This window comes from Salvelinus namaycush, chromosome 18 (genome assembly GCF_016432855.1).
Source record: "Salvelinus namaycush isolate Seneca chromosome 18, SaNama_1.0, whole genome shotgun sequence".
NCBI lineage: Eukaryota > Metazoa > Chordata > Actinopteri > Salmoniformes > Salmonidae > Salvelinus > Salvelinus namaycush.
In genome coordinates this window covers 24,421,913-24,434,278 of record NC_052324.1, presented here as the reverse complement: position 1 = coordinate 24,434,278, position 12,366 = coordinate 24,421,913, and the positions used below count along the sequence as shown (strand labels likewise).

Genomic DNA, 12,366 nt, shown 5'->3' with positions numbered 1-12,366 from the left:
GATGTACCCATTCCATGGCACATGGTTTATGAATTGATACGCAAAACAACGCCGGATTCAAAACTTCGAATTTTTCAATTTAAATTATTGTACAAAATTCTTGCAACTAATAGAATGTTATATATATGGGGGATACAATCTTCCCAGCTCTGCAGATTCTGCTGTGAGGAGGCAGAGTCATTAGATCATTTATTTTGGTATTGTCCGTATGTAGCTCGTTTTTGGTCACAGGTCCAGGAATGGTTGAAGAATTGCAACATTTGCGTAGAACTAACGCTACAGATAGCAATACTGGGGGATTTGAAAAGCCATAGTCAATCAATCAATAATATAATAATTATTTTAGCAAAAATGTTTATTTTTAATTTACAATCCGTGGAAGCTATGAGAATAGGAAGATTCAAATCTTTTGTGAAGCATCACAGCACAGTTGAAAAATATATGGCAAATAAAAATCCGAAATGGATGATGTTGGAAGATAGATGGGAAGGGTTGAGTGGAGCTGAAGGGTGGGACTAATAACAAGATAAACAATGTAGGGCATACGGGATCTGTGAAATGTGTATAGGTGCGGAGCCTTTGTGAAATAGCACAGTTACAAGTGGAAATCAAACTGGATGGACAACAGAAATAGAGGAAGGACTAAGAACAAACAAGAGAGAACTATTATAAAGTAGACTGTGTCTGTAAAATGTGTATAAGATGTATAAATTGAAGGTAAAAACAGAAATGTTTATCAGTTTACTCCAATTGCGGGATCGGTGGTAGGGTTTGCGGGGAATAATAATAAAGGTATACTCTTTAAAAAAGTATGTATGTCTATATAGGTATGTATATATGTATATATGTATGCATGCGTGTATGGATATATATATTTACCCAAAAAATATGGGGGATTGGAAATGATGCAGACAATTACATTGGAAGCAACATTCTTTCCGCAATATTAAGCTGATCCACCCCAAAAAAAAAAATCAAAAAAAAAATAAAAAAAAAAAAAAAAAAAAAATTATTAACTAACTACTCCACTCAAAAACAATCTTTTGGTATTTGTTTCATTAGTCCATTGTTGATATAGTCTCAAAATCTTTTGCATGTAAGCAATCACATTTTGTGATGCTGCTTTTTGCATCATATGATGCAAAATGCATCATACCAGCTGTATTTCTTTATTTTGAAAGTTATATATTTTTAAAATTTACCCAGTCATTGTTAATAATGATTCCCAGAGAGTTCTGATGTCATCTCAAGATGACCTACAGTTTGTTGTCATCTTGCTGCAAGTCTCTTTTAGGACAACCAACTCTCCCTGGGAGAACTGCAAACTGTTCTTAAGGTCCTGGACCTCTCTGATCAGATCTTCCATTCTTTTGTTAGTTGAGTCCATCAGTGTTTGGACAGAGCTCTTGAAGCTATTTTCCTGTTGTTGTAACAACTGCATGTAGAACCCTTTTTCTTCGTTTAAAACCCTTCACCTGTGATAGAGAAACACTGTTCTTTCCATGACTCCCATCTTTAGCTTCGGATGCCATGGTAGCAACGTAGGCTAACACTGGTACTCCACACAGTTTCAGAAATGGCAGGTCACAGTGCAGATTTAAACAGCAACAAACAGCAGGGATTTAGACAGCCACAAGCCTGGGACAATCCGCTGTCCCAGCCACAAGGGAAACCTTGCTAGCTTGATAGCTAGTTAGCAGCTAGGCTAGCTGCTATGCCAAGCAGCTCTTCAAACCTTTGGTTGGCAGGATCCCTGGATAGATATAGCGGTCCCAGCAACTGAGGATGCGTCGATGGATCCTAATTCAAAATATATTTTGTAACAATTGTTTTTCAATAGAACACTTTTTCAGAGAATTTCAAAACATCAAACCGAGCTCTCCCTCATTCCGCATTCAACACGTGATGTACCGTTCAACACGTGATGTACCGGATGTACCGTTCAACACGTGATGTACCGGATGCACCGTTCAACACGTGATGTACCGGATGCACCGTTCAACACGTGATGTACCGGATGTACCGTTCAACACGTGATGTACCGGATGCACCGTTCAACACGTGATGTACCGGATGTACCGTTCAACACGTGATGCACCGTTCAACATGTGATGTACCGGATGTACCGTTCAACACGTGATGTACCGGATGCACCGTTCAACACGTGATGTACCGGATGCACCGTTCAACACGTGATGTACCGGATGCACCGTTCAACACGTGATGTACCGGATGCACCGTTCAACACGTGATGTACCGGATGCACCGTTCAACACGTGATGTACCGGATGCACCGTTCAACACGTGATGTACCGGATGTACCGTTCAACACGTGATGTACCGGATGTACCATTCAACACGTGATGTACCGGATGTACCATTCAACACGTGATGTACCGGATGCACCGTTCAACACGTGATGTACCGGATGTACCGTTCAACACGTGATGTACCGGATGTACCGTTCAACACGTGATGTACCGGATGTACCGTTCAACACGTGATGTACCGTTCAACATGTGATGTACCGGATGTACCGTTCAACACGTGATGTACCGTTCAACACGTGATGTACCGTTCAACACGTGATGTACTGTTCAACACGTGATGTACCGGATGCACCGTTCAACACGTGATGTACCGGATGTACCGTTCAACACGTGATGTACCGGATGTACCGTTCAGCACGTGATGTACCGTTCAACATGTGATGTACCGGATGTACCGTTCAACATGTGATGTACCGGATGTACCGTTCAACACGTGATGTACCGTTCAACATGTGATGTACCGGATGTACCGTTCAACACGTGATGTACCGGATGTACCGTTCAACTAGTGACCCACTTGACATACGCAGCGTTTACCGTGAATGCAGTCATTGAGAGTGACATTGAGGGTGAGTGTGTAGGTAGAGTCAGTGCAAGAGTGTAAAAAAGGGTCAATGCAGGTAGTCCGGGTAGCCATTTGATTAGCTATTTAGCAGTCTTGTTTAGCAGTCTTATGGCTTGTGGGTAGAAGCTGTTCAGGGTCCTGTTGGTGCACTGGTATCGCTTGCCGTGCGGTAGCAGTGAGAACAGTCTATGGCTTGGGTGGCTGGAGTATTTGACCATTTTTTTGGGCCTTCCTCTGACACCGCCTGGTATATAGGTCCTGGATGGCAGGGAGCTCGGCCCCAGTGATGACTCCCTGTAGCGCTTTGTGGTAGGGTACCTTGCAGTTGTTGTACCAAGCGGTATTGCAGCCAGTGAAGATGCCCTCAATGGTGCAGCTGTAAAACCTTTTGAGGATTTGAGGGCCCATGCCAAATCTTTTCAGCCGCCTGAGAGGGAAAAGGTGCTATCGTACCCTCTTCACAACTATGTAGATGTGTGTGCACCAATTCAAATTCCTTATTGATGTGGACACTAAGGAACTTGAAGTGCTCAACCCACTCCACTACAGCCCCATATTGTAATTATTATCATAATTACGTCTTGTGTGTTTTTTTAAACTTGTGAGCAGGCAGCCTACATCAGGAAGAAATACCATTATAATTACGGAGATTCCCGTTTTGACTGGCTCCGTTTCTATTTCCACAAAAACAGTTTGGCTATCGCCGTGCAGAAAATTCAATCAGGCTGAATTACATGTCTATCAGATCAAAATGTAATTGATTTGAAAAGCGACATGATATATAACTACATGACAGTGGGGAGGCTCCTAAGGGACCAGCCTATGGGGAACTCATTAACGCTAGCTAGGTTCTGAATTATTGAGTACTAAAGCTAAAGCAGCGACATTGGGGAAGAGGAATCCACCGTAACAACTTCTTAAGTGTTTGTCTCAACTTACAGCGGGGCAATCGAAGACGTCTGTGGCCCGCCCGCACATCAATATTATAGTGAGTGAAGTTGTAATAGTCTATAATTGAAAGGGTTCAGATGAAGGTAGGGTCAGGTCAGTGCATACATATATGTCATCCTATCTCTCTCTTGTTCTCTCTCTGTAACTCTTCATACACGTCATCGTCTCTCTCTCTCTCTCTCTCTCTCTTTCTAGCTTCATACATGTAATCTCTTTCTTTCATCTCTGTAATGTGTGTTATAAAGCTAGGGTCAGTGCGTACATACATATCATCCCATCTCTCTCTCGTCTCTGAAGCACAAGCTACTCCTGTGCAGTGATGTCACATCCTGCCTCTATGTTGTTCTAGTAGGCACACCAACACTGAGACTTTGGTGGAAAGGTTAGCGCTTAACTAGCATTAGCTCACAGTAGCAGCACAACATGCTGTGCCCGCAGTATGAGAGCTGTATCCCTGTCTCTGTATGCACTAGTACTAAAGTAGACACAAGAGCTAAAGTGAGACAGTAGCAGGCGTGCTGTGCTCTGGGGGACCCAGCGTGCTCTCTCTCTCTGCTCTGGGGGGACACAGCATGTCTCCCTGACCCTGAGCACGGGGCCCACAGGGCCTCCCTGAACCCTCCGTGAGCTGGCAGCAGGGTCCCTGTGGAAAATATAAAGATATAAAGCCACCACAGCGCCGTGTGGTGCGGCTTGGTGAAGTGGGGCCTCCACATCCCGGAGGTGCCGAGTGGCTGTCTACCACCCCTGGAAGACTGGGAGAGCAGGCTCTCTGAGGCCCCCTCCACAGCCCCCTCTCTGCTGTCTTTCTTTCCCTGTCTCTATCTCTCTCTTTATGTCTTTCTCTCTCTCTTTATGTCTCTCTCTCTCTCTCTCTTTATGTCTCTTTCTCTCTCTCTCTTTGCCTTCCTGATAGCTTTCCCAGAAAATGAGAACTCAATTAATTCTGTGGAAATGAGGGCTACAGAGGAGGAGGCCCTGGAGACCAGAGAGAGAGAGAGAGAGAGAGAGAGAGAGAGAGCAGAGCGGAGCTCCCTGTCGATTCTATGGCCTGGTTAAGGAAAACACAGGCAGAGCTGTGACTGGGTGCACAGGGGAGCAAGGAAGCGAGGTGTGCATTAAGTCTTTAGCCAAGTTAATCCTGTCTACAGTTCAAACATGGCTGATGAACGCTCCTCATTACAGAGCCAAGTGGAGCGAAGGGGGACATGAGAGAGAGAGAGAGAGAGAGAGAGAGAGAGAGAGAGAGAGAGAGAGAGAGAGAGAGAGAGAGAGAGAGAGAGAGAGAGAGAGAGAGAGAGAGAGAGAGAGAGAGAGAGAGAGAGAGAGAGAGAGAGAGAGAGAGAGAGAGAGAGAGAGAGAGAGAGAGAGAGAGAGAGAGAGAGAGAGAGAGAGAGAGAGAGAGAGAGAGAGACTGAGAACTAGCTGAATGAGCTCAAAGCCCTGAGATGTATTTAAAACAAAGCTGACACTCAATACCTCCCAATACTTGCACATACGTTGCTCAATACTTGGACAATGAATATCTCTCATAACCTTTTAGTGACTTAATACATTCCAACTGTCAAGCACAATCATACTGCCTAGAGGCACAAAGGCTGATATAATCTAAACAAACAAACTATATTCTGATATGTTGTGGCTCGAGTATGTGAGAGATTCCTATGAGTGATATGGCTATGTATGTATATTCTTAAACTATCTAATACATGCAATCAATCAACCTGTGTGTATACATATTACATATATTATAGAATCATACAAAGCTATACAAGGACCCAAATACTGGCCATAACATCTTTGCCTTTTTCTGCAGTCTGCACATATAGAGAAGTGCAAACAAGGGTGAAAATGGTAGGAGTGTGTGTGTGTGTGTGTGTGTGCGCACATGCATGCATGTGACCCTTAGCTTATGTGACCTCACCTCATGTCTCCCAAACGAGGGCTCGCCTCTTTTTAAAGAAGTGAACTGCAAAGAAGAGACAACAGTCATTAATTGGTGTGGGTCTGTCTACCGCCACCGTGCTTGCCTAGCCTGGCTTGGCCTGCTGCTATATTAAGATCTGGTGCACAGCCATCCCGCCTGGCGTACGAACGTCAGCTCTTTTTCTCCTGGCCTTGCAGAGCTAGCAGAGGAGGGAGCAGCTGTTGCAAGAGGATGTTGCCAGGTTTGAGGTCACAAAAACACAGAGACACTGAGAAGCAGGAATGTGACGGTATGTTCAATCTTAATGACCTCCTCCACTTACACTACATGACGGTGGTCCAGTGTGACTGAGTTAGTAAGTGCGTGGCACTAGTAATGCCAGGGTTATGGGTTAAATGCCCGCGGGGTCTTATATACTCAAATATATGCACTCAGTGTTCTAAGCCACTTTAGATAAAATGTGTGTTAGGCTATGCTAGGTTTGCAAACTATAAGCAAGGCTAGACAGTTCAAATAACTCAATCTGAACATAAACCGTTTTCTCAGACATTGGGCATATTTTTCCATGTGTGCTTTGTTGTCTGTTATGTTTAATATCGAGCCCAAAGGAAAGAAAGTGAGACACAAATATATATATATATTATTTTTTTTCTGCACTTGTAAAGATCACACATCACCTACTGAGGCGTTATATACGTAAACCACTTCAGTTCATCAGAGTCAATCTTTCAGCACTCAAAGGTATTTCCTGGCGTACATTAAGGCTTCCTAGCTTTATAATACTCTACCTCAAGCTCCCATTTACCCCTACCCCCCTAACCCAATCCCCTTACCCCGCATTCCGCCTCTTAGGAAAACCTAGTAAAACTGGCCAGCCAGACAGTTCCACAATTTCATATGATAAATAACATGTATGTTAAGAGTCAGGGGGGATTGTAGCCAAAGAAAATCAGTCTGCCACCAGTACTTAAAGTGATTGAATAGCCTGTAAACAGAAGCTGCAGGCTTTCTTGCTCCTGTCTGGGAGATACTAATAAGGTTGTCCTTGGAGCAAACTAGCTAAGGAAGGAGAGGAAAAAAGAAAGAAGTGAAGTTCATGAACTAAGCAGTAAGTGCAGGAGCTTTTAAAAATACCTCTCTGTCTCTGCACTCTGCCTTATCCCTGAACCCAAACTGCAGACCGAGGAAACACAAGGCTAAAGAGCGATAAGCGTCGAGCCAGTCATAAGACACCCCGGTTCAATGGATGACTGTGTTCCTCACATTACCCAAATTAAAATCAAATCTATCTTTAAAGGTCTCATAAAAAGCCTTATGAGGATCGTTTCCTTGCCACCCCCCTCTCTCCCTCCCTTTTTTCTTTCCTTTACACTTCTGAAGAGAATCAATTCTCCTTTGTTCACATTTCTTATAAAGTCCTCTTTGCTCTCATGCCAACATCTTCTCCCTATCTGTAAAATCCATCACAGCCATTTTCTGGCAGATTTGCCGGGGAGCCACAGTATATCCAATTGAGAAAGTTTGGAGGAAGCAGATAGGGCTTGTTGATGTTGCAGGCGACATTAGACGCGAGATAAGCGTGAAAATGACTTAAGCACATAATTTAGTCATTATGCTGAAAGAAGGCCTTTGTTGTGTCCTCAATGCGTCAGCTGACAGTGATACTGTATTTAGACTATAATAACAACAGCCAAAACAGCACACAACTCTAACATACCTAGATGCCATGAATGAAAGCCAGGTGGGCTTTAAATGAAAAGAAGCATGTGGAATTTTAATACGAGACAGACAGTGGTTAAACAAGTATGCCATTCAGTGCGAAATGTATCCGGTGACTCTAGGATGTCGTACATGACAAAACCTGTCCTAAGTATTTGACCAAATCCTTGTTTTAGTGTTTCCTCTGTTTAAAAAAACAGAAAGTCTGTTAGCTCTTTAGCGTAGGACTACTGCAGAGCTGTAAGCTCTTTAATGTAGGTCTGCTGCCTAGCTGTTAGCTCTTTAGCGTAGGCCTGCTGCCTAGCTGTTAGCTCTTTAGCGTAGGCCTGCTGCCTAGCTGTTAGCTCTTTAGCGTAGGCCTGCTGCCTAGTTGTTAGCTCTTTAGCGTAGGCCTGCTGCCTAGCTGTTAGCTCTTTAGTGTAGGACTGCTGCCAAGCTGTAAGCTCTTTAGCGTAGGCCTGCTGCCTAGCTGTTAGCTCATTAGCGTAGGCCTGCTGCCCAGCTGTTAGCTCTTTAGCGTAGGCCTGCTGCCTGGCTGTAAGCTCTTTAGCGTAGGCCTGCTGCCTAGCTGTAAGCTCTTTAGCGTAGGCCTGCTGCCTAGCTGTTAGCTCTTTAGCGTAGGCCTGCTGCCTAGCTGTAAGCTCTTTAGCGTAGGCCTGCTGCCCAGCTTTTAGCTCTTTAGCGTAGGCCTGCTGCCTAGCTGTTAGCTCATTAGCGTAGGCCTGCTGCCTAGCTGTTAGCTCATTAGCGTAGGCCTGCTGCCTAGCTGTTACAGCCTTTGTGTGGTTGAGGTTTTCTGCAGAAAATGGTGTTAACTGTAGCAGAATGCGGGGAAGAAAGAAGGTGCAGAGTAAAAGTTAAAGTCCCTGAATGTAACAGCAGGCCGTTTCACTTATGGTGAGCCATAGTTCTACTGGAGAACAACATATGTGCCATTTGTGAAAAACACAACAAGAGAGATATGAGTTGCTAATGTGAAAATTAGTGAGGGTGAGCAAAGACACCGACCTATTAGTAGCATGGGCTGCCTCGCCTGAGCAAAGACCTGCCCTGATGACAGACAGAGTTAGCCTTGCAGAGGAACCTACACTTCAGTTTACCACCACCAAGCCAGAACCCTTCAATCATGCAGCCATCCTGCCTCTGACCTGCTAGCTAGCGAAACCAAGATAAGAAACGACAGACAAGTTAGCCATTTGGTTTTGTTTGTCCTCTCTGGCCTCCTTTAGTTTAGTGAAACCTAAACCACATTAGGGCCTTAATCCCTAGATGAGAAGTGGGGATGCTGCTGCAGCAGCAGACAGACAGATAAGGATGAGACACCTGGTGAATAACACCTTTGTGATGGACCAGACCACAGAGGAAGCTAGGCCCAGACTTGGCCCTGTGTCTCACTGCTAATTTGATGACCGTTACCCCTACTGACTGCACTCGGCTTCAGAGGCAGACCGTATCCTCTTACTTCCCTCTGGTCACCTTAGAATAACAAGGTCCGCTGCATCAACAGAATAGATTAAATTGAGCAGAAATGAACCCAGTTCAATGGCTTTGGCTCCAGCCTGTGAGAGATTCCAGGAATAGATGACAGCCCTGTTGGAGCCAGAGCATCAGTTGACTCTGACAAATTATTCAAAAGTTTTGTTGTGATTGGTCGGTGCTCGAGTACAGGGGTCAGGACAGGGGTGGAGCTACACAACATTTACTACTTAAAGCTGAAATCATTAATTGAAACAATAACAAAGCGGCCACCCCTCTGTTTTGCTAAAAGCTGAGGGATGGCCCTGGATAAATGTAATCACTCTCAAATTCATAGAGGGAGCTAAGAATGCAAGGACTAACCATCCATGATATAAAAATCATAGTTTTAACCATGTTTTGAGGCTATACAGTGTTTGTTTACATTTACTTTGTTTACAAACATTGGAGTAAAGCTTTTATTTTGGGTTCTGATGAGGCATTTATAAGTTATATTCTTCAAGAATCAATGAGTATATATCATTAATTTAGAAGTTCAAAATGGATGTAGCTATTAAGGTTTCTAGCTTTAAGCTTAAAAAGGAAGTGGCACTACATTGTAAATGTAGGAAAAGCTAAATTTACAAACCTAAAGTGTGTTAAAACCATATACTGTATACTACTGTGAATCAGTAGTATGTGTCTACCAGTGGCTATACATCTCCAATTACAGGTTGTATTGAATGTGGTAGAGTGGGAAGCACCGCCACCAAGCATCTCAAGAGAAATTATGCGTGGCTGACAGGAAGAGGAACATGTAGGAGGACTCCTTTAATAAGTGTACCCTCCGTGTATTCACCATCACAGGCATAGGTCAACTTTAAATTTGTAATTATAGTAATTGTAAGCCCGGCGAATGGGCCTCCAATACACCCTTCACCATTACGTTGAAAATACATGGTGTGCCATCCAGGATGAGCCCACCGAAAGCAAAGTATATGTCTCAGTTGATGAGCTCTGCTATGAAAGACGTTGGAGAGCTGTAGAAATGAAAGACAGTGGAGAGACTGTGGAAATGAAAGACGGAGGAGAGAGTGTGGAAATGAAAGACGGTGGAGAGACTGTGGAAATTAAAAACGGTGGAGAGACTGTGGAAATGAAAGACGGTGGAGAGACTGTGGAAATTAAAGATGGTGGAGAGAATGTGGAAATGAAAGACAGTGGAGAGACTGTGGAAATGAAAGACGGAGGAGAGAGTGTGGAAATGAAAGACGGTGGAGAGACTGTGGAAATGAAAGACGGTGGAGAGACTGTGGAAATGAAAGACGGTGGAGAGACTGTGGAAATGAAAGACGGAGGAGAGAGTGTGGAAATGAAAGACAGTGGAGAGACTGTGGAAATGAAAGACGGTGGAGAGACTGTGGAAATGAAAGACGGTGGAGAGACTGTGGAAATGAAAAACGGTGGAGAGACTGTGGAAATGAAAGACGGTGGAGAAACTGTGGAAATGAAAAACGGTGGAGAGACTGTGGAAATGAAAGACGGTGGAGCGACTGTGGAAATGAAAGACGGTGGAGAGAATGTGGAAATGAAAGACAGTGGAGAGACTGTGGAAATGAAAGACGGTGGAGAGAATGTGGAAATGAAAGACGGTGGAGAGAATGTGGAAATGAAAGACAGTGGAGAGACTGTGGAAATGAAAGACGGGGAGACTGTGGAAATGAAAGACGGTGGAGAGAATGTGGAAATGAAAGACGGTGGAGAGAATGTGGAAATGAAAGACGGTGGAGAGACTGTGGAAATGAAAGACGGTGGAGAGAATGTGGAAATGAAAGACGGAGGAGAGAGTGTGGAAATGAAAGACGGGGAGACTGTGGATGTGAAAGACGGAGGAGAGAGTGTGGAAATGAAAGACGGTGATGAGACTGTGGAAATTAAAGACGGTTGCGAGACTGTGGAAATGAAAGACGGTGGAGAGACTGTGGAAATGAAAGACGGAGGAGAGACTGTGGAAATGAAAGACGGTTGCGAGACTGTGGAAATGAAAGACGGTGGAGAGACTGTGGAAATGAAAGACGGTGGAGCGACTGTGGAAATGAAAGACGGTGGAGAGAATGTGGAAATGAAAGACAGTGGAGAGACTGTGGAAATGAAAGACGGTGGAGAGAATGTGGAAATGAAAGACGGTGGAGAGAATGTGGAAATGAAAGACAGTGGAGAGACTGTGGAAATGAAAGACGGGGAGACTGTGGAAATGAAAGACGGTGGAGAGAATGTGGAAATGAAAGACGGTGGAGAGAATGTGGAAATGAAAGACGGTGGAGAGACTGTGGAAATGAAAGACGGTGGAGAGAATGTGGAAATGAAAGACGGAGGAGAGAGTGTGGAAATGAAAGACGGGGAGACTGTGGATGTGAAAGACGGAGGAGAGAGTGTGGAAATGAAAGACGGTGATGAGACTGTGGAAATTAAAGACGGTTGCGAGACTGTGGAAATGAAAGACGGTGGAGAGACTGTGGAAATGAAAGACGGAGGAGAGACTGTGGAAATGAAAGACGGTTGCGAGACTGTGGAAATGAAAGACGGTGGAGAGACTGTGGAAATGAAAGGCGGTGGAGAGACTGTGGAAATGAAAGACGGTTGCGAGTCTGTGGAAATGAAAGACGGTGGAGAGACTGTGGAAATGAAAGACGGTGGAGAGACTGTGGAAATGAAAGACGGTGGAGAGAATGTGGAAATGAAAGACGGTGGAGAGACTGTGGAAATGAAAGACGGTGGAGAGACTGTGGAAATGAAAGACGGTGGAGAAACTGTGGAAATTAAAGACGGTGGAGAGAGTGTGGAAATGAAAGACGGTGGAGAGACTGTGGAAATTAAAGACGGTGGACAGAATGTGGAAATGAAAGACGGTGGAGAGAATGTGGAAATGAAAGACGGTGGAGAGACTGTGGAAATGTCTCAGTACCTGTCATAACAGGACCACCCCTTCTGACAGCCTGTCACTGTGGCAGAGACCTAAAGAAACCTTTACAGTTGTAAAGTGGGCTAGATAAAGCATGGTGATATAAATAGCAGGGTTCCGGGTTTGATTTCCACATTGGCCATATATTGCATATTAAAGTCGCTATAGACACTGCTAAATTACCATTTATAATTCATTCCCATACATAGAATAAATAACATGTCAACACTAGAGTGTGCATGATATTCTAAACTGAGGTGAACCACATCTAAGCCAACCCTAACAAATTCAGACAGAAACACACAAACAGCAAATGTGTATCCACATGTACCAGTACAGAAAAAAAGACCCACTTAAAAGCCTACTGCACAATAGCCTGGCAATTAGCGGGTAGAGAGGAGGAACGACAGATCGGTTACAGTTGTTGAATGCTAACTACAGCGTTTTACGGTGGCGA

General features: G+C 44.2%; 1 protein-coding gene across 5 annotated transcripts in view; it reads right to left on the bottom strand.

Annotated features, from left to right (window-relative positions):
- The window catches only part of LOC120063255 (autism susceptibility gene 2 protein-like), a 462,402-nt gene that overhangs the window by 188,541 nt on the left and 261,495 nt on the right, over positions 1 to 12,366 (bottom strand). For 4 of the 5 annotated variants that reach the window (XM_039013504.1, XM_039013509.1, XM_039013505.1 and 1 more), the window contains exon 5: positions 5,771 to 5,815. The exons of the other annotated variant lie outside the window; for it this stretch is intronic. In XM_039013504.1, coding sequence (XP_038869432.1) covers positions 5,771 to 5,815 — 45 coding nt within the window. The remainder of the gene's footprint in view (positions 1 to 5,770; positions 5,816 to 12,366) is intronic. 5 annotated transcript variants of the gene reach the window in all.